At 35.0% G+C, this 26,649-nt stretch overlaps 1 protein-coding gene across 1 annotated transcript in view; it reads right to left on the bottom strand.

The window, feature by feature from the left end:
- Positions 1 to 26,649, bottom strand: part of LOC141540774 (myosin-13-like) — a 130,107-nt gene that overhangs the window by 86,481 nt on the left and 16,977 nt on the right. Inside the window, 15 exon segments of the mRNA XM_074264742.1 lie at positions 438 to 614; positions 3,780 to 4,025; positions 5,212 to 5,265; positions 5,268 to 5,483; positions 6,195 to 6,269; positions 6,272 to 6,319; positions 7,242 to 7,365; positions 10,441 to 10,558; positions 14,400 to 14,487; positions 14,640 to 14,713; positions 18,469 to 18,778; positions 19,869 to 20,039; positions 20,140 to 20,289; positions 20,384 to 20,502; positions 25,400 to 25,538. Coding sequence (XP_074120843.1) covers positions 438 to 614; positions 3,780 to 4,025; positions 5,212 to 5,265; positions 5,268 to 5,483; positions 6,195 to 6,269; positions 6,272 to 6,319; positions 7,242 to 7,365; positions 10,441 to 10,558; positions 14,400 to 14,487; positions 14,640 to 14,713; positions 18,469 to 18,778; positions 19,869 to 20,039; positions 20,140 to 20,289; positions 20,384 to 20,502; positions 25,400 to 25,538 — 2,109 coding nt within the window.

Here is a 26,649-nt window from a genome sequence, read left to right as displayed (position 1 = left end):
AGAACTAGATTGACTGAACAACAAAAATGTATTCATCTACATACTTTTCATTCTAGGAAATATGGGCAAATTAATTTAACCAGAGGGATTCCCTCTACAATTAATATTTACTCAGTCTGGTCTCAAATAAGTTGAAGAAAATGTTAGAAATCTATGTATAAACACAACATTCAATCAGTTTGGACACCTGTAACAGTAGAGTACAAATGATTGAATGAATGAAATTCAAGTTACTCAACAACAGTGCTGGAGGAAAAAATGTAATTTTTCATTGCCGCAAAAAAAAAAAAAAAAAAAAAGGTAAATATTGAATTGGAACTTTTTCACTTGAAAACTGAATTTTAGTAATTTTCAAATGTATATGATGATGATACTATAATTTCTATTCAGCATCATTTAACCACTGAATATTCAACTGAAATACTAAATAACCTTACATCATCTACTTGCTGTTCAAGTTTAACTTTCATTTTGATCAGACTGTTGACTTTATCTTCTTCAGCTTGTAAATCCTCTAGGGTTTGCTGATGAGCCTCCTGGACAGATTTCTTTTCTTTGTTCAGTTTGGAAATATTTGCTTCTAGAGCTGTCATCTCCTCAGAAAGATTCTTCACCTAGAAGAAATTCAACACATTTCAAATAAAGGAACAATTAAAGTACCTGCTTCCATTGAATCTTTTAAACTCTTTTATCTTTCTGTAGCCCTTTATTATTCCTTTCTAGTTTTTTTTTTCTCCTTTAATACTCCTCTACCAGCATAATGCTTGAACTTTCCAGGAACAGATTTACTCTTTTTGAGCAAAGGCTTTCCATCTTCAAAAACCCATCTTTAGAAAAACAGAGACTATTTATTTTAGCTCATGACTGTTCTGGGGAATGATTGCTTTAGTATTTTAAGTAACACTCAATCACATAACATAGCAAATTACTAGTGACATGCCATTATGACATATGATAACTCATTTTACATAAGATGCTTCCTTAAAAGTTTGGAATCATAGAATATTACATATGGAAGGGAACTTAGACATTTTTGGTTTATCCCTTATTTTACGAAGCAGAAATTGGGTATAAATAGAATTTTGACAAATGAATTGATATCTTAATATATTAAAGAAGTATACTTTATAAAGGAATTATGCAATGAAGTGTTTTAGTTAATAGTCATTACTTCAATTTATCATTGTTGTAAAAATACACTAATTTGGGAGTCAGAAGATCTGAGTTCAAGTCACAACTTTAATATTTACTAGAAAGACTCAGTTTTTCCATTGTAAAAAAGGTATAGTAATCTATCTTTGCATTCTCAATCTAAACTTGAAATGGTAGATCAGGCTTTTGGGATAACCTTGAAGGATTGGATTTTTAGGTCCTTCCTAAACTATCCCTACCACCAAAAAAATGTGCTCATCTTTAATAATTTGTTGTTATTTAGTCATTTCAGTTCTAACTGTTTGTGACCCCATTTGGGCTTTTCTTGGCAGAGATGTTGAGTGGTTTGCTGTTACCTTCTCCAGCTCATTTGACAGGTGAGGGAACTGAAGGAAACAGGTTAGTGACTTGCCCAGGTCATACAATTAGTATATATCTGATGCTGGATTTGAATTCATGAATATGAATCTTCCTGATTCCAAGTGCAGTGCTCTATGTATTGTACCACTTATTAGCTGCTCATTTAAAATTAGCCAGTCATAACTCTTTAAGTTTTAGAAAAGACATTTACTGAGAAGAAGTGACAAGAAAGGTGGGTATAAATCATTCCTCCTAAATTGGGGGCACATTCTCCCCTTGCACATACAACTCCCTGGGGAGAGGAGGTTCAAATTTAAAAGCACAAAGGTGGAGGGGTATGTATGTAGAGAACAACTTATGGTGTATGTTGGCACCAGCTCAAATTGCTTGGAGAGAGCCAATTGTTAAATAAATTTTCATTATGAGCATTATGTCTTGGAAATCAGCAAATATTAGTCATGAAAGCTTGTATTCTTTTGTTAATTGTCTAGACTCAAGAGAAGTGATGGAGAGGGATAGCTAGTAAAATGAATAGAGCAACTGACCTGGAGTCAAAAGGTCCTCAGTTCTAAATCTGGTTTTTTGGGTAAGTCATTTAATCCAGATTACCTCAAGAAAAAAAAAGAAAGAAAGAAAGAAAGAAAGAAAAGAAAGAAAGAAAGAAAGAAAGAAAGAAAGGAAGGAAGGAAGGAAGGAAGGAAGGAAGGGAAGGAAGGAAGGAAGAAGGAAGGAAGGAAGGAAGGAAAGGGAAGGAAGGAAGGAAGGAAGGAAGGAAGGAAGGAAGGAAGGAAGGAAGGAAGGAAGGAAGGAAGGAAGAAAGAAAGAAAGAAAGAAAGAAAGAAAGAAAGAAAGAAAGAAAGGAAAGAAAGAAAGAAAGAAAGAAAGAAAGAAAGAAAGAAAGAAAGGAGGAGTGAGGGAGGGAAGGAAGGAAGGAAGGAAGGAAGGAAAGAAAAAAGAAAAGAAAAGAAAAGAAAAAGAAAGACAACTAGGAGAACATGGGGAGGAGGCCCTCATTTTGGTTGCTTGGCCTCTCTTGCTGTATTTCCTTTTCTTTAGTAGATCAGATCAGAATTGGTGGCAGCATTTATTGGAGCTGTTGTAGTTGGGGCCAGAGCCAGATAAGTCTATTGGAAAAGACAGCATCTGTTGGATGGTCAATGGCATCATCTGTACTGGGGATGAAGAGACACTGAAGAAAAATGGACAAAAGCACTAGTTGCTAAAGAGAAGACAATTTGAGGAATTGTAACTGTCTTCAAGCAATGCTGACTTGGATTTAACTACATCTGGGATGTAGTAGGGAGGCTACACCTCAGAGAAATTTGGTGAGGGGCTCCAGAAAAAGACTTCCAGGGCCAGGAGTTGTGAGGTACTTCTCAGCCAGCAATGTGCCAATAATGTTTAACTCTCCCTTCCCCTCTCTCCCAATGTATGCATAACACACTTTGAAGTTTGATCTGCTTTATACATATATATATATATAAAATTAATTTTTTTCTCCATCACTTTCTTTCTTTTTTGAGGTAATCTGGGTTAAATAACTTACCCAAAAACTAGATTTGAACTGAGGACCTTCTGACTCCAGGGAAGTTTTCTATCCATTTTACCACCTCGCTACCCCTCTCCAACACTTTCTTGAGTCTAGACAATTATCCCTATCTGTTTTTCTATTTTCCCATTATATAGGCAGTTAGGCAGCTCAATAGGCCACTGAGAAAGCACTAGGCTTGGAGTCAGGAAAATCTGAATTCAGACCTGACCTTATACATTTACTAGATCTATGACTCAGAGTAAGTTTCTTCATCTGTAAAAATAAGGATAATAATAACACTACTTCCCAGTATTATCATGAAAACCAAATGAGATATTTGTAAATCAGAGCTGATTCATAATAGGTGCTTAATAAATGCTTTTTATCCTTTCTTCTTTCCTTTGTTTTTTGTAGTTGGTCATATAATTAAATGAACAATCACTTTTTAAAAGAAACTGTCTAATTACAACTATTGATAATGGTATGTTTTATATATATGTCTCATTTAAAATTTGGGTGTTGTTGCCATATCACCATTTCCTGTTTTAATGCCAGAATTGGAAGGTTTTTGCCAGAGCAAAAGATGAGTAATAGAATGGGCCCTCTCTGGGGATTCCGTTCCCCTCTATCTCTATAGCTGAAACAACTTGTACTTCCTATTTTGACTCTTCCCCCCCCATAGGAGATTCATGCCTGGCTACCATGAAAAGAGGTTTTCCCAGCATGATGGTTCCACCTTGTTCTCTGTTGCATGCTTCTCTTTTTCTACTTTAGTCAGGGTCAGTTCTAGGTCATCAATATCTTTTTTGAGTGATGAACATTCATCTTCCAATTTCCTTTTCTTGGCAACTAATTCAGAATTTGTATCTTCTTCCTCCTCCAGTCTCTCACTTAACTCTTTAATTTTAGCTTCTAGTTGAATCTTGCTCTTAATTAGCCCCCTCACATCTTCTTCTTCTGCATTCATCAGATTTTCAGTTTCCTGGAAGAAAATTTCCATGGTCATTGCAATTCAATGTCATATTGGTTATCTTTTTTCACTTAAAATCTGATAGCTAGGAAAAGGCAGGGCACGATACAGGCACACCTATAAAAAGAGAATTGTACTTAAATATGGTCTTAAAATTGATATCTTAGCAATAGCAGGGGGAATTCTAGGTGCTTTCATTCATTCATTCTACACAACAATAAGCTATGTGAGGGCAGGAATTACTTAATTTTTTTTTGTCTCTGTATCCCCTGCACCTCACAGGATATCTGGTACATTGTAGGCAAATTATTAAATTAAAAAATAAATACTAAAATTAATCAATTCAGCAATCATTTGTTAAGTGCTTATAATGTGCAAGATACTATACTAAATCTTGTAAGGAAGAGCATGGAGTGATAAGACATGGTCCCTGATCTCTAGTAACTCACAGTTTAGTAGGGAAAGTAAGTCATTTACTCAAATAGCTTGTTTATAAACAAGTTAGACTATGAAATTAAAAAAAAAAAAAAGGATGACATTTCAGATTAAGGAGAAATCAGGCAATTGGGAGCAGATAGCTTTGCTTGTGTGTCTGGGGCAATTGAAAAGCAAGAAAACTTAAGGAATTCAGAAAAACATAATTGTCTTTAGGGAAACATTGCTAATTATTGCTAATGTTTTATTGAAAAAGTTACCTCATTTCATCTAAACATTTTTAAAGGGCCGTTGCATTATTAAGTGATTTTATTACATTCAGGAGACTGTTTTGTTTTTTTCAGAACATATCTTCATAATGGTTGGACCATGGCAAAATGGATTTAAGGGAAAAGAAATTAACTTTATAGCAAGGAAGAGAGGTATAATTGGATTTTCCAGCATGAGGTTCCAGGAACCAAATTATATCATATAGCCACTGGGTGGCACCATGGTATCTTTGATAGAAATACTTATGGCTCATAAAAGAGAACCTAGCATATGGTGTGTCTATTTTTAAAGGGGGCTGCAGGGGATAAAATTCACCTTCCATTGTAATTAGACCTCTTTATTACAGCAGCATTTGGGCCTCAGGTGTTCCCCACCCCCTTTATCTAATTTTCTACAAACATTAAAGATAACCTTATGGGCCCCTTCAACTCTGTGGAAGTGGTCATTTGCTGGCCATTCCTCTTCCTCTCTTCCTTCCTCTTTTCCTACTTACAGACTGGACCTGAAGCTGAAGATCATTCTTTTCTTGCAACAAGGAGACCATTTTCCCTCCTCCAGTTCTTTCCTTTTAGCTTCAGATTTGGCTAAGTCTTCCTTTGCTTTCTCAAAGTCTTCTTTCATGGTGGCCATCTCCTTCTCAGCTTCTGCACTCTTGAGAAGAGGTTTGATCTTGAAGAATAGATTCATCCAGGGCCAGTGCTTGACATTCATGAATGCTCGAATATTGTACTGGATACAAAAGATGGCATCTCTGTAAATTAATTGGTACCAAGTTTAATGGAATTGGATGATGCTTGATGCATTCATTTGTCCCAAGAACAACATTGTCCATTCAACCACATTGTATCATAATAGGATATGTAGGAAGGGGCTGTAGGCTCCTACACCACCTAGCTTCTGGGGTTGTATCTTATTTCATTTCTGTATTCTCAAATCTTATAAAATGCTTTAAATACACTAAGTGTTTATTGGATGTTTACTAAATTGGAATGAATTGGTCAAAGTTATAGACCTAGATTTGTGGCCAGATTTTTAAAAGGAAGAGGGAAGAGGGAGGGGGGAGAGAGAGAGGGGAGGGGGGGAGAGAGAGGGGAGGGGAGAGAGAGAGAGAGAGAGAGAGAGAGAGAGAGAGTAGAGAGGAGAGGAGAGAGAGAGCAGAGAGAGAGAGAGAGAGTCAGAGAGAGAGAGAGAGAGTGAGAGAGAGGAGAGAGAGAGATGAGAGAGAGAGAGAGAAGAGAGAGAGAGAGGAGAGAGACGAGAGAGAGAGGATAGAGAGAGAGGAGAGAGAGAGACTGAGAGAGAGAGGAGTGAGAGAGGAGAGAGAGATCCATTTGGTATTATTAAGAATAAACAAACCTGAGCTACAAAGCAAATGGTGACAAATCATTTCCTGAGGAAAAACATTTTCAGGTGAGAAAAATGGAAGTCCTTATTTAGGTGAGGAAAAAGGGATTCCTTTACCTCCTTTGCTGACATCTTCTTTAATTCCACACGCATTAGGTAACCTCTGCACACAGCCTGGGTATGGGTAATGAGACTTACTAATTTCTCAATCCTCTCATCTCTTCTAACAACCCCCAGGAGACCAGCTTGAAAAACACCTGTAAGTGTGAGAGTAAGAAATAAAAGCTATTTCTCATTGTGTTGCCAATCATGGGGTTCTGTTCTTTCCTTTGTACTGGGAGCTAACAGGGCACTCTCAAGCATGTCCTGTCTTGATTTTCCCTAGCTGCTATCTTGCCCAATTCTTTGGTGCATTTTTATTAGAAAACCCCATTATTTTGCTCATCTATACCACCCCCCTCTCAACATTTCTCTGTATCTTCTTTTCTTTCTCTTCATTTATCCCTTTACTGCTAAAGTAGGAATTCATTCCCTGGATTACTAAGGCCTAGTTCTGGTTCAGACTGGATTGCTTCCTTGGGAAATTCTTTTGATTCTCCAAGGGAATAGCAGATTACTGCCTGGTTCCCAGCTGCTTCAAATTGTCATACTCACACAGTTCACTTCTCTTTTATGTCTTGTTTTTTCTTTTATTTCTATTCTCTTTCTGGCACCCAAATCTGAAAATTACTGTGCCTTTCCTATGTCTTTAACTATGTCTTTGAATATGGCTTCTAGTTTCTTCCTTTGCCAATGTTCCTTACATAGGATAATATATTTGAGTTGGAAGGGACCTGATAGGCCCTCTAGTTCAAACACTTCATTTTACAGATGAGTAAACTGAAGTCCAGGAAGGCTAAGATTGTCTGTGTTTCACAGGTAATATGCATTAGAGACAGTGTTTGCCTCTAGGTCTATGATTACAATCAGTATTATTTTTCACTGCCAAATACTATGTGTGAGTCACAGGCTGTAAAGGTAGTTCTATTTATCTAGAAAGCACAGAAGGGCACATTTTATCTTTTCCAATGGAGACACTTGGGAAGAGTCACACAAACATACTTGAATCAATACATACAGTCTTCTGAAGTGTTGTATTATAACTCTTTTCAGCAGTACTTAAGAGGTAGTGGCTCTCACCTTGGTATGACCAAATCTATATTGCTCATGATCTACATCAATGGAAGAAAGAAGCTTTTCAGAGGCATTCTTGCTGTCAATAAATTGCCCTTCAGGTATAGCACTGGCATTGAGAATCCTGTACCTGCAAGGAAAAAAGGCACAGGTCTGTCCTGGAAAGGAGGAGTATAGGATCATAATTGGATTCCCTGTAAACCACAATGGCTCCTAGTCAGTTCCACTGGCTTCATCTTTGTGAAAATGCAAGATTTTATTCAGATCTCAGGGATTTTTACCATGTTGGTTTTTCATAAGAAGTCACAAAATTTATTAAATGTGAGCTCATAGATGGTAGTTTAAAAGGGTGATGAGAACTAGATGAGGAGTACCTAAATGAAATTAGATTTAATTGAGGTCTAGTGGCAGGTTCAGGGTACAGGGAGTCAAATAGAGCTCCCCCATAACCCCTTTGGATTTGGCGCAAAGATACAGAGTTAAATGAGGTCTAGTAGCAGTGCAAGAGTCCTGTGTAAAGGAATTTACAGACCCAGAAACCTAGATTGATAAAAGAGGTTTATTGTGGGGTTTGGAAGTAAAGTTTAGTTAGTAAAGTTGAGGGCACTGGAACTACAGGTCCAGTGGGCAGAAACCCTTGACATGACCAGAGTAAGGATGCCATGTTTGGGATCTCTGCAAAGAGTGGACTCTAGTTGGTTTCAGCCAGGGTTAGAATTTGAATAGAATTCAATGGGTTTTTAGATAAGGAGGAAACTGTTTGTGCTTGGGGTGGGGGTTGGGAAACTTGAGCAGATCATTAGAGTGGGGGCTGGGACATTCCAAATTGGCTCAGATCCCATAGGGGCTGGGAGACCCTGAATATCTCCCACTGGAATTCAAAAGGGTGCTTTTGACCAGGATTTGTCCTAGCTTCTTCAGCCATGGGGGTTGGGAATCAGAAAAGAATCTTAAAGGGACTACAACCCCCATTATTGGGACAAAAATTGATCTTTGCAAAACATCTATTTATTTATTTAGGTGGTTAATAGACAATTGGACCTTCTGTTTTCTGCTGAGATTACTTTCCACCTCATCTGAATACATCTTGCAATACATAGTTTGCATGTTGTCTTCTTTCTCTACTGCTGATCGCTTCTGTGACTTGCTCTTATAATGTAATACCATCTTAGTTTCCATTCTTGTATATATTGCAATACCAGAAATTTCTTTTGTGTTCTTTAATCTGGCTCCACGAAGCAAGAGACTTTCTGGCCCAAGAGATCTTACAATTTCTTCCATTTGTTGATTCAGTATCATTCTTCCAATGAATCTGTATAAGTCGGCTTCTGGCTGCTGACATTCTATCACAGCTATGAATGTGTCCAACTTGGCAACAGTTTGCAATATCAAGTCTCATAGGTTACATCAATTTATAAGCTTTCATCAAAACCAATTCCATTGGTTACATAGGAAAACTCATATGGGGAATGGGGCTCAGTGGCTCTATCCTAGACATTTGAAAATCAGGATATCTAAGTCATAGTCTTGGTCCAATGAAAACTAATTTAAGTGGTTTTGAGCAAGTTCCATTTGCTACAACTAAATTAAGACAATAGTGAAAATGCTTGGAAAATATTCAATGTATGTGAAAAATGCAAGGTTTATTATTTCTATTATGGCCATTACAATTGATATAAATTATTGTTGAACAATAGTATTATTAGTTAATTAAATAATTATCAGTTTTCTCAAATTCTTATCCTTCCCCTAGTAAATTGTGTCCTTGGGCTAATTGAATAACATGCTTTTGAATTCTTTTGTCGCTCATTCTTACTCATTTGTTCCATTTTTTCTCCTTTTTAATCCATACAAAAATGATTTTTATCATTATTGTTTTATAATATAGTTTGGAGTCCAAAAGTATACTTCCCCCCTTCATTATCCTTATTGTTTCTTTGGGATTCTAGATTTTTGTTCCTCCCAATGAAATTTGTTATTATTTTATCTACTATAAAGTAACTTCATCATTTGATTGTCATGCCACTAAAGCTTCAATTTAGGTAATATCATTATTTCTATTATGTTGAAATAGCTCAACTCTGAGCAAAGAATATCCCCACCCCCTACCCCCAATCATTTAAACCTTGCTTTATTTCTGTAAAATGTTTTACAATTTTATTTACATAAGTATTGATCATTTTGATGGGTTGAATTCCAGATATCTTATGTCTTTTGTGGGTTTTTTGAATGAATTTTCCTTTTATATTATTGCTTCTTGGTTTTTATTTTGCTATGTAAAAAGATAGAAATAGGTTTTATCTCTACATTCCAGAAACCATTAATCCTTTAAATTAATTTGCCTACTTCCTGGAGCTTTCTAAGTAAAACATCATTTCATCTTTCTTCCTCTTTTTTTTTTTTTTTGCCAGAAATAATATATTTAATTATATTCCCTTTTCTTATTCTAGTTCTAGCATGGAAATAATGGGGAGAAGAGGGCAGCTTTGCAGCTTCTATTTATTAGAAAAGTAGTATTTATCAATTATAAATAATTATCATTTTTGGTTTTTGAGATATACTTTTATCATAGAAAGGGCTTTTTTATGTCTGTGTTCTTTTCCAGAAATAAGTATAGCATTTTGTCAACAATATTTTTTGCACCTATTGATACAATCATGTTAGTTTTCTTGCTTTTCATATAATTTATCTGTTAATTATCTTTCTAATATTATGCTTCCTGTATTCACATAATAATCACAGCTCTTATTAATATAATTTTTTATGGTTTATGAATTGTTTTCTTTGCAAGCAAATTAGAAATCCAAGAGTGGTGAAATGATTACAAAAGTTCACCCAAGTTTCCCTACTGATTTGAGGTATAGCCATGTACATGTGAGCATTATCTTGGCTACATAGCTCCTTCTGTCTCCTGAGCTGTTTCTCATGAAATCTTGAAGTCATCAGGTACACTCTTGTGTTGAGAAATATTTGAGATCAGGATTATGTCAGAATGCTCTGCGCTGTGGGAACTGCTATCTCTGAAAGCCTGCATAGCCTGATTCTGAGACATTGGATTCAGGTGGATTGATGTATGCATAACAAAAATCAGCTAAAGAAAACAGTATTCAACTCCTTGACTAAGAAATATTTTTCTAGAGTTTCTAAAAGGGAAAGTCTGTTTGAATTTAGAAAAGTCTTAAGATCAAGGAAAAAGGCTAAATACCGTTGTTTAAAGTCTCCATAGAGGATCCTGCTGGGGAATCCTTTCCTGCAAATCCGGATGCCCTCCAATACCCCATTACAGCGCAGCTGATGCATGACCAAGTAATGGTCCATCTCACCTGAGAAAACAGAAACAATTAAAGGATTTCCTTTATGAAGTAGCTAGGGAAGGATTTGACAGAAGACAATTCTTTAGTTTGCTCAACTTTTATTTGAGGAATGAGAAAGAGAGGAAATGAGCATGGAAATAGGGAAAGTAGAGACTGAAGAGGAAATCCCAGAGCAAGAGACATTTTCTCTCTTCCATTCAATAGCCAGGGAAAATAGAACCTATCCCTCAAGCTGAGTCATTTAAATTCAGATTTACTAGTTTACTTCTTTGGGAGATGTCCTAATGCTAGCTGAGTAACAAGGTTATAATTCTTTAATTTTTGCCATGATGTAACTCAGCAAAATAGAAGAGTTTGAGAAGGATTGGGGACTGGATCAGATGAATTCTTAAAGTTTTATCCACTTAGGCAATAGTTGAAAGTAATCATCATGACTTCCATGTCCAGAAGGAGTTGAGTTCAGGGTGAGGGGAATCTAGGTAGAACCATAACATAAGATTTCTTAGGGCTAAAAAAGGAACTTCATTATCATCATCTTCATTATTTTTTATAAGTGATTCCACTTTTGCAAATTAGAAATCCAAAAGTGGTGAAATGATCACAAAAGTTCACCCAAGTTTCCCTACTGAAAACTATATCCATATAGCCTTCCAGTAGGGAACTCTGTTGATAAAATGATAGTAATATACTTAACAGTAACATCTCCTCTTTAGTTCATTGAATTATCATCAATTAAGCATCAACAACAGACAAAATACTGTCCTGAGTTCTGGAAAGATTCTAAAAAATTGATTCTTCCCCCTCTCTAAAGCTTATAATCAAGTGGGGAGCATAGGGAGGGAATTCAGCACACATACAAATATACAGTATAATACAATATAGAATCAGAAAACTACAATATCATAGAAAAAGCTAGAAAGGAACATAGAGTTAATCTACTTTAACATAGAATGGAATAGGATAAGTACTATGCATGTTTCAAGGAAGGAATGAGTATTTCCAGCTGAGAGAACCAAGGAAACCAAGAATAAATCTGGCACATATTAAATTCTGAATAAATGCTTGTTGATTAATAGATAATTTGTCTTGCCTGAAAGGTCATAGAGTGAAACACTTCTCTGTCCTACAGTGCTAAAATTGAATGATCACTTTCCAGGTTCTTATCACAACTATAATCAAACCTAGAATATAAATTATCTTTGTTGGCTCCTTTATCTCTGAATGAATTTATCATTAAGGTAAGTCAGTAAATTATTAGCTGCCCTGATTTTGGCAGCAAGAAGGAATTCAAGCAGATGTATGCATAACTAGAGTCCCTCATCATAATTATACCATGTTTTCTTGCCAGGCTTGAGGTCTATTTCTCAAATTCTCATATTTCCTCTTTCTGTTTGAGTGATCTGAAGTAAGCACTGATGATCATGTTACTTATGCTTTTATCTTCAATGATTTTTGCTAAATTGTTATTGATCAAATCCCTCACCTTGGTTTTTGGTTTTTCTTCTATGAATTTGTCCAGGGCACCCCAACTCTCAATTAAGGCATTTTTTTTCTATTAGACCAAGACAAATTCCTCTTTGCCTTTGTGTTAATATACACAGTTCCTAAAATTTGACTCACAATTAATTTCATGCTGATAATTCTAGTTTGGTTATGTGTTCTATATCCCCTTTACCCCAAGGATGCTAGATCATTGTCTTCTCTTTCTATGACCCCTCACTTCCACTTTTACTATCTATTCCACATACATGGCATCTGTGGTTATCTAAACTTTTCTATCTTGGAGAGCAAGAAATAATATAATTAGTTCCATTAGTTATCTAATCAATCAGTCAACATGCATTCATTTGATATTCAATGTATATCCAGCACTGCAATAAGTATTGAAAGAGTTATAAATGTAGAGGGCATGCCTCAATACATGCAAAGAGGAGAAACAAATTTCTTTATTCTATGTCTCTTCACTGTCTGGTCAATGTAGCTTTTGTTTTTTGAAAGGATAAATTAACTCATAGACATAAAGAGAATCCTGCATAACTATTCAACCTCCATTGGGAACTATGTATACCAATGACTAAGTCAGCTAGAGATAAAGAAAGACATGTGGACTGAGAAAACGAAATTGAAAACTTGATCAGAGTAAGAAGCAAGGATTTTGGAACCTTGACAAGTAAAGATGGAAGTGTAGATGTATATGTACATCTATACTTAGAAACAACAATTCTCAGGGCACTCCATTTGCCCTCAAGGGGAATAAGTATACATAGCAGGAATTATATTTACTGAGGAACAACCTAGATATATCACTTCTCTGGTGAACCAAGATTCCTGAGGAAAGGAGCAATTCATCAGAAAGAAAAATCATTCAATGCGCTCTAGATAAAGAAAGCTAGTTTTCTGGATAAATTCTGCTTTTTTTGTTGAGTTCAATGAAATTTATCTTTTGTTCAATGTCTTATAGGCCTGAGTGCTTTGAGAGTACTCCTTAAAAAGTCCCCCCCAATCCCCCTCCGCTTTGGGAGGAAATGAAGACAAATTAAATAATGACATTCCTAGAATTTCCTTGGGTGGAGGCATGGCTTAGAAAAACCCTGTGAGAGACTTCAGCAAGATTGTACCCAGACGTCATATTATAGCCCCTGGCTCAGTTCAACTGATGACAGAGAGAGAGAGAGACAGAGAGACAGAGATAGACAGACAGAGATAGAGACAGAGACAGAAAGAGAGACAAAGACTGAGAGACACAGAAACAGAGACAGACTGAGACAGAATCAGAGACAGACAGACATAGAACGACAGAGAGACAGAGACACACAGAGAGCCAGAGAAACAGACACAGAGAGACAGACAGAGAGACAGAGGCAGGCAGAGAGACATAGAGAAAGACAAAGCTTGAGAGACAGAGAGACACACACAAATTGAGAACCAAAGACAGGTAGAGAGGGATAGAGAAAGACAAAAGACAGAGAAAGACGGATGATAAAGAAACAAAAAGAGATTCTTATATTCAAAGAGAAATATATAGAAAGACAGATAAAGATACACAGACACAGGGAGCCAGGGCAGATTCATGGAGAAATAATAGAATAAGCACAAGGCCAAATAGAAGCAAATGCACACACACATATACATATACATATATATACATATATATATATATATATATATATATATATATATATATATATATATATATATATATATATATATATATATATATATATATATATATATATATATTTATGATTTTAGTAAAATCTTCCTTTCTCATGCAGTATGGGGGAAGAGGAATGGGAGGAGTATCTACACTGATCTCTTCATTTTCTCACTGGCACAACCGTATACATCAATTCTTAGGGAACAGAACAAGAAGTGCCTTTTAGCTTCAATAATCTATGATTCCATGAATAAGTGGGCAGAGGAGGAGAATGGAGAGGAAGGAAATAACTGTGAGCTTGCATTTTGTACAGTGCTTTAAAGTTTGAAAAATGTTGTACAAATATTTCTCATTTTATCCTCACAACAATTCTGGGAGATTGGTGCTATCATTTTCCCTATTTTACAGATGAGGAACAGTTTCTTAGAATTTGAACTCAGGTTATGTTCTCTGCCCTCTATCAATTTAGCTGTCTCACAAGAGAATGATCCCTTCACTTTTTACTAGAATGTCTTAAATGTCTATTCTATTTTAGTCCTCTTTGTAACATAAGCTACTTGAAAACAGATATTTTTAGGTCTAGCAAACTTCAGAACACATTATTCATGCTGGTTGCAATCCATTGCTGTTGCCAATATTTAATAACCCTTTAAAAGTCAATACCAGTGGTTATCTAATAGATCATCTACTCACCTGGAGTCTTGGTCTCATTGGGAATTAGACAGCGCACAAAGTGAGGGTGAGTGCTCCTTAGATTGGTCATCAGCTTGTTTAAATTCTCCTACCACACAAAGCAAATTAAAGAATTTTATATTTACAAGATGTTTTTTTCATGTCAATGAATATTAAACAAATGATCAAGTGAGCTGGGGGGAAGAGAAGGATTTGTGTGGCAGGTAGAGAGAAATCAAAGGAAAAGGGGCAACCACATACCCTAAACACAGCAGAGACAGTCTGAAAGGAAGATCCCTTCTTTTTCCCGCCCTTCTTACTGCTACCAGCATCACCTTGGGAAAAAAAAAAAGTTTAAGCTATAGAATGCTTTGAAAAAAAAAACAAACAAAATAAAAAAGGATAAAATCATAAATTTAAATCTAGAAGGGACCTTTGAGGCTATTTAATCCAACTTTCCCTAATTTTACTTGAGTCCAAGAGAAATTAAGTATATTTGAACTCAGTTCTTCCTAATGCCTTTGCATACATAGGCAACCACTCATTTTTAAAATGTATTCCTTCCTTATGCCTACCTCTTAATATCCCAAGTTTCCTTTTACCTATAAGATACAACTTCCCAGTTAAAGTTTTTCTTGCATCCTCCCCACCACTTTTTACCCAGTTGCTAGTGCTCTTTCCTTCCCCAAATCATCTTGATTTTATTTCTCTATACCTATATATTCCATGAATAGAACATTATTATCTTGAGGGCAGGGGTGATTTTGTTTTTGTCTAAATATTCCTATTATCTACCACATTATCTGTCTTCACTGAAATATTATGGATCATTATATAGAGGGATACCAGTAAGTTAAATAAAAAAATGAAAAAATTATTTTGAAAAGGCCCAAATGATAAAGTATAGAAACATGAAAGTCTTAGTGCCACAATTATTCTATTCTTTATACTCAGTAAGAATCCCATCTACTTTATCACAAACTTTGAATTAGTGAAAGAATTAAAGTTTTTGATCTCAACTACCAATATATTCAGATGCTAATTTATACTTTCTTGGAATCTCCTTTCTTTGACATTTCTTCCAAATTATATCTCTACTCATTTCACCTCCAGCTGTAAATTTTACTTACTACTTCAAACTATTACTTGTCTATGGGAGTGTAAAAATTCAGATTTTCCATATAAAAATATAAATTGCCAAGCCCCTCTTTATTACATCTGGAAAATTCCCTTTCCAGAAAAACTTGGATTGAAATAGCCAATCAGAAGAGCCTTGAGTCTGTTCCACTTTTTCTAGAGGCTCATTGATTGGTATTGAGCACTAAACATGGCAACAGGAATACTTGGTTTCATATACTACTTGAGGCACATAAACTTTATGATCTGGTCAAGTTATTTAACCTTACCATATTTGACAAACAGCTAGCAAACTAGTTTGGCTGGAACAAAATGAATGAAGTAACAGAATCACAGAATTTCTGAGAAATATTCACTACAGCACATTTAGGAAGTGTTCACATAACCTCTGCTGAAAACTTTCAATACAGGTGACTTTCAGTGACTTTACCATTCAAGGCAGCCCATTCCACTTTTGACAACTTTAATTTCCTGGTAATTAAATTAAAGATGACCTGGGGGTCGAACGAAACAGATCTAATTCCTTTTCTACATGACAACCCTTCAAATATCTAAAAATAAGTAACATGTTCTCCATAAAGAAGACTCTTCTCTTCTCCTATGTTTATGGCTATGTCACTAGTTCCTTCTACTAGATTCTCACATGACATGGGTTTAAGGTAATTCATCGCCCTGGATGGCCCTTTGGCTTCTCAATGTCCTTCCTAAATTGTGGTGCCAAAAATTGTTTTTTTGTTTTATTTTATTTTATTTTATTTTATTTATTTTTTTTTTTACTACAGAAATGTTTATTATTATTATTATTATTAACCTCTAAATACAGAATCACAGAATTAATGAGTCAAAAAGAGATCAGTGAAGATTGAATCTAACCCTTACACAAAAAGGAATCCTTATTATAATATCCAGCATCAAGGGAAAGAGAAACCTATCTCCTTCTAAATCAGTTTTGTCCCCTTTTTGGATAGTTCTGATTGTTGAGATTGTAGAGAATCCTGGATCACAATCAAAAGCCTCTGCAGTGTTGACTTTTAAGCACCCAAATCTACATTATTGCACACTATTCTCATTTTAACAGTACAGTAACAATGTTGTACTTATGTATTTTTTGATCATTTGGCAATGTTATAAATTAATGTGTTGAATATAACATTCAAAAATTCTTAGCTGGGGATTTTAGCTTCCCCCGGAAAGAAATAATGCAATTCAAGTGCTGGATACAAATAAATTATTCATCAATACTAATAGCCTGGTGATAGAAATTGTCTCTATTGCTACATAATAATTGGACAAGCAATGTTGGGGACTTTTAAAAATTGCCTGTATGAATTGCTTATCCTTTTGGGGGGGGTAAGGGAAAGGAGAGGAAGAGAAGAGAGAAATTTGGAACTCAAAATTTTATAAAAATGAATATTAAAAATTGTCTTCATATGTAATTAGAAAAAATACTATTAGAACTTCTACTCATTTCATGTATATTCTATCTTTTTTTTCTTTTCATATGATTTTTTAAAAATTAATTTTATAATTATGACATTTTTTTGGACAGTACATATGCATAGGTAATTTTTTTTTACATTATCCCTTGTACTCCCTTCTCAGAACCAAAAATTGTTACAGAGATAGAATTTAATCAGGGCATTGCACAATGGTACTATTTCTTTCTTATTTCTAAAAGTTATTTTTCTTTTAATATAGTTTAAAATTGAATTAGCCAAAAAATTGGATACCATGTCACATTGTTAACTTCCTTAGTTCTTTTTTTCCAAAAAAAATTCTCTAAAACTTTGCTTCCCATATTTTATAAATATGAAATTGAATTTTTTACATAAGCGTAAGGATTTACTTTTATTCTTATTAAAGTTATTAAATATTCAATTGCAGCCAATATTTTCTATGTTCTCAAGACCTTTTTGCATCACTTGCTGTCAATACAGCTTTGTATCATTTATAAATTTGATGAGAATGCCACCTGTCATTCATAAAAAATATCAACAGCACCAGGGTAAACAAATCGCTGGGGCTACCCCCTGAAAACCTTTTGCAAAATTCACATTGATCTACAAATGGAGCATTATAAAGATATTTAAAGAGTTCTGCCTACTCTGAATTGTATTAGTATTATGTTCTGTCCTATATCTCTCAATCTTTTTGACAAGAGTTATGTTAAATATTTTATTAAATTCCTTATAAAGATAGTCTGGAAAGGAACCAAATTGTGAAGGACTTTACATGCCTTAAATTCTACTCTGATGCTTCATTCAAGTTTGTACTTGACTAGCTTCTCAAACGCTTTGCTGACAAGACCTGAAAGTTCATAAGATGCTGTTTAGGCCTTCAGATAGAGGGCCAGTAAAACAAAGTTGTTTTGTTTTGATAAATTAAGAATGGTTCATTACCAGAAAAGAAAGGATTTTTGGTTACAGAAGACTATTAAGAGATGGAAAGGATGCTATTTAGCCAGTGAAAGGAGAAGTCATAAAATACAATCATAAATTTTTAATATATATGAAACATAATAATATAGTTATCAGAAATGAAATTGCACTTCTTTAAAATATTTTACAATTGAAATTTTTATATTTCAAAGCCATTAAATTTCATTCCCCACCTTTATTTGCAATTCATGAGCTGTTTGTTTTTATGACATTCTTTCAATAAATATCAATTAGTCAATTAAGTAAGAGTGACTATAGACAAAATAACAGACCAGCAAACTCTTTCAAGCAAACATCATCTCTGAAACCTCTATTAGGTTCTGGTCTGATAAAGAAGAGGAAGAAGTAAAGGAACAGGAGTAGATAGCTTCAGTAAGTGAATAAATTGAATTCTACCTAATTGGCTATATTTTATCTTTTATTGCTCATGGGCATCTTTGGAATATTAGTTATTACTAGATGTAAAGGCAGATGAGATTTGAATACGGAGCTTCCTTGAGGGAAAGGGATCATACCTGATTCTGCACCGGAATAGCTGGAGAAAAGGAAAGAAAGCAACTTTAGTGAGGATTTCTGGTATAGCCCAACCACAGTCTCATTCAGGGGGTCTTTGTTCTTGTCTAGCCAGCCTGCAATGTTGTAGTCCACAGTGCCAGCATAGTGCACAAGGGAGAAGTGGGCCTCAGCCTTCCCTTTGGCAGGCTTGGGTTTCTGAAAGTTGTTGGATTTGCCAAGGTGCTGATCATACAGCTTGTTCTTGAAAGATGTGTCTGTTGCCTTGGGGAACATGCATTCCTCTTCCAGGATGGAGAAAATTCCCATTGGCTGAAAGGAAGGCAACAAACACTCGATTTCTCATTTTCCTTCTTAGAAAGGTAAATGCATCAAATACACCATAGTTGGAAGAAGTGAATAAAACAAAAGTACTAAATCCCAATTTCTGCAGGTGTCTAGAATGAAACCATTCAGGGGGTCTGCCTATGAGGAAGGTCCAGAGTAGCACCAAGATACCAAGAAAAAATTTTAGCACCAAGATACTAAGAAAAGATTTTTATTACTAAATTCCATCTAGATTCATGTTTCTAGAGCACTTAGCTTACAAAAAATTTCCTAATTACATCCTGGGAAATAAGCCCTGGAAGTGTTATTTTCCCCACTTAAAAAAAAAAAAAAACTCAAGAGGAAGAAATTTCAAGAGATCAAGTGCATTATTTAAGGTCACATAACAAATCAGCATGAGAATTAGAACTCAAACTCAACCCTTCTAATTCAGAGTTCAACACTCTTTTCATGGCACCCAATGGCTTCACTATGGCTTTTTAGCCACAAACACTTCCTGTTCTTAGAAAGAGTCATTTAGGTAGTTTTAGGGTGGAAAGTCTCCTCTCCCCTTCCATATCCACCTGTCTTTCTCCATAGTGATCTAATAAGAGAAATTACTTTCTAAAAATATAGTGTCTTTGAGTTAAATTCTGAATACCACTTTAGGATTTAGAAAATATAATTTTAAATATCCCCCTTCCCAAACTGTAGCCTCAGCCTGATTCTGTAATTTCCCCTCCCATAGCCATGTATAGAATGAAAATCTCCTTCTTTACTGTCATTCATTCCTAACTTCGTGTCATGTCATTTCATTCATTCCTAAAAAGGAAATGACACAGCTTCCCTTGCTAGCATTGAGATATTTCCTGTGGGAATATCTGGGTGTCTGTCTGAAATGTACTCTGAACAACAGTGTTTAATTTTTTTGAACTCAAAGCTATCAACCTGATAAAATTTAACATATAAAGAATATATAGAATATGGAATATAGTTGTGGCAACTAAGTGATAGTCTAGCTGAGGGAGACAGATGACCTATACAGAAACAATTAACTCATCCTTTATTCTTTACTGTAAGAGGAGTTTTTTCTAACCTTCTCAATGAGCTCAATACAGGCAGCCAGGTCCATCCCAAAGTCAATGAACTCCCAGTCGATGCCTTCCTTCTTGTACTCCTCCTGTTCCAGCACAAACATGTGATGGTTGAAAAACTGTTGCAGTTTCTCATTGGTGAAGTTGATGCACAGCTGCTCCAGGCTGTTGAACTGAGTAAATCAAACACTTTGAGTGAGACAGGAGAAACAAGGATGCTGTAGTAAATCAAGTTATGATGTAGACTGATGTATTTAGAATTTGGTTACTCACATCAAAGATCTCAAAGCCAGCAATGTCTAGGACTCCGATGAAGTACTGTCTGGGCTGCTTGGTGTCCAGCTGCTGGTTGATACGAGTGACCATCCACAGGAACATCTTCTCATAAACTGCTTTAGCCAGGGCACCCACAGAATTAATCACCTTTCGGAAAGATCACCCAAGATTCCAAATGAACATTTTTTATGGTGATAAGCAGAATTCTAGAATAGAACTGAGTCAAAGCAGCAAAAGTTACCTGCTGGACATTTTGTCCTTTAGTCACAAATTCATTTCCAACTTTCACCCTTGGACAGCACAAACCTTTAAGCATTTCAGCAGAATTCAGACCCATAAGGTATCCAGCTTTATCAGCCACTATGATGGCAGGAGAAATAGGGTTAGTTGCAATAGGCTAATTCCTGATATTCAACTAAGCCTTGGAATTTTCTCTGACTTTTTAATGTATTATCCTATATCATAAACACAAATGCATGATATATAATTATGGGTACCAAATGCTTTCTGAATAACACTGTGGCATAAATAGCATAAATACAAGAGTTGGTGACTTATCTGTTAATTTCTTGAACAAGAATTTGAAGATCTAAAGTGAAAAAAGTATAATTTTTATTACTGTTTCCAAAAAAAAAAAAAGGTGGATTTTGAAGTTGAAGAACTAGTTGAGAAGACAGTTTCTGAGAATGGAGCTTGTCTTTCTGGACTATGGTATAACATATGATAATACCAATAACAAAACAAATACTAATAGCAATAACAATAAAAAATAATAGCTAGACACTATGCTAGGTACTTTACAAATAATATCTTATTTGAGATAGAAATTACAGTTCTCTGGCTATGTTTGGAATGTATCTAACAAAGGTTGGTAAAACTATATTTGTAAATCTAAAAGTTTTAAAAATTAAAAGCAGAAAGGATGGGGGAAATGATGTCAGTTCAAAAAAGCATTGATTTAGCACTTACTACATAGTAGCCATTATGCTAAACACTGGTAATACAGAGATAAAATTGAAATAATTCCCAAGCTCAAGGAGCTTAGATAAAGTAATACAAGATAAAATAAAGATAAATAGAAATATCAAATCTATTTATTTATTTAGTTATTTGTTTATTTATCTATCTATCCATCTATTCATTTATCTATCTATCTATTTATTTATTCACTCATTTATTTATTCATTCATTCATTCATTTATTTATTTATTTGTCTATCTATCTATCTATCTATCTATTTATTTATTATTTTTGTAGAGGAGTACTAATAGCATAAAAGAATCAGGTCAAGCTGCTGGTAAGAATTATTATTAAGCTGATCCTTGAATGGAGTAAGAAATCCCAAGAATGAAGATAAGGAAAGAGAATCTTTCAGGAATAAGAGATCAATTGTACAAAGGTGTAGTGATGAGAGACAGTGTTGCAGATAGAGAACAAAAAATAAATATCTTGATTTGGATGGAGGATTTGGAAGAGAGAAGGGGCAGGGAATATATAATAAGAATGGAAAGAGAAATGGTAACAATATTATGATGGGTTTTAAATTAGTTTAGATAACTAACAGAGATCTTAGAAGTAAATGAGAACTATGGCAATTTCTTGAGCAAGATTTGGCAAGAATTGTACTTCACAAACATCTCTGGGTCATAAAAAGCAGGAATTGTTGAGGGAAGAGCCTGGGGGGTGGGGGCTTTACTAATTTAAGTAAAAGATAAGATGAAAGTGGTGGCGAAGAAGTAGAATTAACAAGATTAGGCAATTGATTAGATACATAAGATAATAAAGAAGAAGAATTGAGTATATGACACTTAGGTTGTAACTGGGGGAATGATGGTTTTCTCAAATGAAAATAATATTAAAATTAAGAGCAAGATATCATAGGGAATAGCTGGAATGTAGGAATAAGAACAGAAATAGAGAACTCAGAAATTCACAAGGGGAAAAAAGCCAGCAATAAAACCTTATCTGTCTATCCTCAAATAAACTAAACTCAGAGGCAGTTCTTACAGAGGTAGAGGATGAAGTCCACAACAGAAATATAGCTCTTTGAAAGGTATTAAAAATTCTTATTAAAAATGTTAAAAAAAAGAAATAGGATAAACAAGAAAGAAGGTTAAAGGAACATTTTACATTTATTAGATATACTTATGTGAGGAACTAGAAAAAGGAGAATGAAGCATGTTGGATGAAGATAAATTAAGGCAAAAGGAATATTATCATTAAAGTATCCTAAAAACAGAAAAAAAAAGAAAGATGAAGAATTCAAGAAACAAATCATGAACCCAGCACAGAAGCATTATAGGATCATAATACAGGTTTTTAATTATCTGGACATCTGTTGGAGCTTTCTCTTTGTTAAAAACAGAATGGCTAATAATTTCTTTATGTTATAAAATCTCAACTTTCACTGAAGCAATGAAATCTTTTTGTACTTCCCTAATTAATTCATTTTTTTTCTACTTATTACAGCAGATTTTTCTAATTTTTTCATGCTTCCTCACATCTCCCATGGCTCTTCTTTCCCCCATTTTCTCAGCTGAGAACCTTGCCTCATATTTAATTTAAATTTTAATTGAAATAATTAATTTTATCCTAAAACATTTCCCTGAACTTTGCTATTAACTGTTGAGGACACTACCATCCTTCCAGTCACCCAGGCTCACAATAGAGGTGCTAATCTTGATACTACACACTCTCTCACTCCCCACTTCTCCATTTTCAATAAGTTTTCAAGTATTGTTGATTTTTTTACCTTTATAACACCTTTTCTGTCCTCTGACACTATAACCATTCTGGGGCAAGCTCTTATCACTGCACATTGTAATAACCTTCTAGTTGGTTTCCTTGTCTCAAGTTTTCCCTTACTTTAGTCTTTTAACTATCCAATTGCCAGATTAAGTCAAAGATTTAACCAAGTCACTCTCTTATTCAATAAACTCCAATGGCTTCTTATCACTTATAGGATCAACTATAAAATCCTCTATTTGTCATCTAAAGCTCTTCATAACCTTACTTTTCTCAATATTTTCATTTATACTTTACTCCCACATATATGACAATCCAATAATACTTATCCCATTGTAGTTTTTTTTCACAAGATACTCTATCTCCTGATTCTGGACATTTTAGCTGCTTATCCTTCATATCTGTAATTATCTCCTTCTTCATCTTTGCCTTTTAAATTCCCCGGATTTCTTCAGATCTCATTTAAAACATCAATATCTGCAATACTTTCCCAGTTCTCATTAATTCTATATCTTTTTTGTGCTTCATGTTTTCTGTTGTCTTCCCTCATTAGACTGCAAGCAAACTTCCTGAGAACAAAGCCTGTTCTTTTATTTTCCTTGTATCCTTAGTAGAGGCATAGTAAATCCTTATTGTCTGACTGACACTTTAATTATTTCATCTTTAAACACCATATACCAAGATAAGATCAAAATGGATCCATGATTTAGGCATAAAGAGGGAGATAATAAATAGATTAGAGGAACAGAGGATAATCTACCTCTCAGACTTGTGGAGGAGGAAGGAATTTATGACCAGAGGAGAACTAGAGATCATTATTGATCACAAAATAGAAGATTTTGATTACATCAAACTAAAAAGTTTCTGTACAAACAATACTAATGCAAACAAGATTAGAAGGGAAGTAACAAATTGGGAAAATATTTTTAAAAGCAAAGGTTCTGACAAAGGTCTCATTTCCAAAATATATAGAGAACTGACCATAATTTATAAGAAACCGAACCATTCTCCAATTGATAAATGGTCAAAGGATATGAACAGACAATTCTCAGAGGAAGAAATTGAAACTATATCCACTCACATGAAAGAGTGTTCCAAATCACTACTGATCAGAGAAATGCAAATTAAGACCACTCTGAGATACCACTACACACCTGTCAGATTGGCTAAGATGACAGGAACAAATAATGACAAATGTTGGAGGGGATGTGGGGAAATTGGGACACTAATACATTGCTGGTGGAGTTGCGAAAGAATCCAGCCATTCTGGAGAGCAATCTGGAATTATGCCCAAAAAGTTATCAAACTGTGCATACCCTTTGACCCAGCAGCGCTACTACTGGGATTATATCCCAAAGAAATACTAAAGAGCGGAAAGAGTCATATATGTGCCAAAATGTTTGTGGCAGCTCTTTTTGTAGTAGCTAGAAACTGGAAGATGAATGGATGTCCATCAGTTGGAGAATGGTTGGGTAAATTGTGGTATATGAAGGTTATGGAATATTATTGCTCTGTAAGAAATGACCAGCAGGAGGAATACAGAGAGGCCTGGAGAGACTTAAATCAACTGATGCTGAGTGAAATGAGCAGAACCAGAAGATCACTGTACACTTCAACAACAATACTGTATGAGGATGTATTCTGATGGAGGTGGAAATCTTCAACATAAAGAAGAGCCAACTCACTTCCAGTTGATCAATGATGGACAGAGGTAGCTACACCCAGAGAAGAAACACTGGGAAGTGAATGTAAATTGTTAGCACTAATATCTGTCTGCCCAGGTTGCATGTATCTTCGGATTCTAATGTTTATTGTGCAACAAGAAAATGATATTCACACACATGTATTGTACCTAGACTATATTGTAACACATGTAAAATGTATGGGATTGCCTGTCATCGGGGGGAGGGAATAGAGGGAGGGGGGGTAATTTGGAAAAATGAATACAAAAATAAAAAAAATAATAATAAAAAAAATTATTTCATCTTTAAAAAAAATCCTCCATCAAAAGATGGAGGAAAATTCTATTCTGCATTTTATTCTTATCAATGAGAAGTCTGTTGGAATGAAAATTAAAATATTGGGATGAAGTAATAACATCATTTTAAGATTTCTGGGACAGCCAGGTGGTGCAGTGAAGAAAGCAGCAGCATTTAAATTAGAAGGACCTGAGTTCAAATCTAGCCTCAGATATTTACTAGTTCTGTAAAATAGGGCAAGTCATATAACTTTGATTACCTCTTCTACACCCTCAAGAATTTTTTATAGAGAGGAAAAATTGGACATAATCAAATGTGTTTATTATTTTTCAAAAGACCATATTTCAATGGACAAATCCTAACAAAGTCAAATTTAATAGAGACAATCATAGAGTTTTTCAAATTTTGGTAAAAAAAAAATAAGTTAATAAGTACGAGACTTAAACCAAGGCATGTTTCTCCTAATCTTGTGAATTTATGAACTCATTTCTAAATGGAAGATTTGATCTTATGATCTAGTTGAATAGCTTTACCTTCAGTTCCATCGGGCTCTGCCTGCTCTTCTCGCTGCTTCTGCTTGAACTTCATGTTCCCATAATGCATTACAGCCCCTGTCAGTTTGTAGATTCCAATTTTCTCTTCAGAGCTAAAGCCTAGGATATCTATGGCATTCTGAGAAGAAAAAAAGATCATATTCCTAGTGAGTCACAGGAATTCAAAAACATATCTTTTCTAGGCAAATACATTGATTTTGTACTTGGGTTAGAAGGTAGAGAGTATGCGGATATATGTTAGGGACTTTCCTTCTGAGAATTGCCATGTATGTCATATCTGCTGGTAGGGTGGACCCAGGAGGTAAAAAGGGGCTTGGCCTCTGAGATTGTGTCTTACAGATGTTAGAGGTTCCTAGAGATGTTGAGAGGTGTGTCCTCTTGCTAGATCTTTTCTTAGGACACAGCACTAACTCTAGGTAACTCTGCAGATCTACCTAAGAAGTGCTGAGTGGACTAGGCACAGGGTAATCCCAGAGGAGAGTAAATATAAATAAACAACTTTCAGTCCATAGATGAAGGATGCGGAGAGACACAGAAAGATTCAGAGATGCAAAAAGAGAGAGACACAGAGACACACACATATATTTATATATATGCTTGCTTTTGCATCCTGCTAACCCCTGCTGAGATTAACAATAAAGAAAGGCTGTTTGGCACCTTAACATCAGCTTGTCTTCATGTATATCTGGAGAAGATTAGTATGTATGGCCCTGGCAATCAGTAGCCTCAGTGAGAGGTTACAGATACAACAATATACTAGAGTTGGATGGAGTGGGGACAGGGGAATGCTGGTGTTTAACAATTTGCTTGAATGAAAAAAATGAAAAATTTTGACATATTTTAAAATTTAATCTGCATATGAACATCTCCATCACTTTATTACTTCTAGACAATCACTAAAACAGTTAAGTCAAGCTCTCATCATCTATAGTTTGCTCTCATCATCTGAGGGGTAAAAGCTTGTAATGAAAATTTAACAAGAGGCTCTAGAGCTGGTTTCAGGTTTTATCCAGATTTGAGGATCTAAATTTTTTTTTTGAGTGTGATGTCTTGAGAAGATCAGAGAAGAATTTGTTGATTTTCGAAGTATAAAGTTCCCAACAGGAATCTTTGCTCTCTAAACATGCCCATTCATTGTTTATAGATTTGCTTTCTGCCTGCTCCAAGTACTGAGAACCACTGAGAAGATCTGATCTCATGAGCTATATAGAAGAAGATAATTGAAGAGT

The sequence above is a fragment of the Sminthopsis crassicaudata genome, chromosome 4 (genome assembly GCF_048593235.1).
Source record: "Sminthopsis crassicaudata isolate SCR6 chromosome 4, ASM4859323v1, whole genome shotgun sequence".
In the NCBI taxonomy this organism is placed as follows: domain Eukaryota; kingdom Metazoa; phylum Chordata; class Mammalia; order Dasyuromorphia; family Dasyuridae; genus Sminthopsis; species Sminthopsis crassicaudata.
Note: the sequence above shows the minus strand (reverse complement) of the source record. Positions and strands in the feature narration are given on the sequence as shown.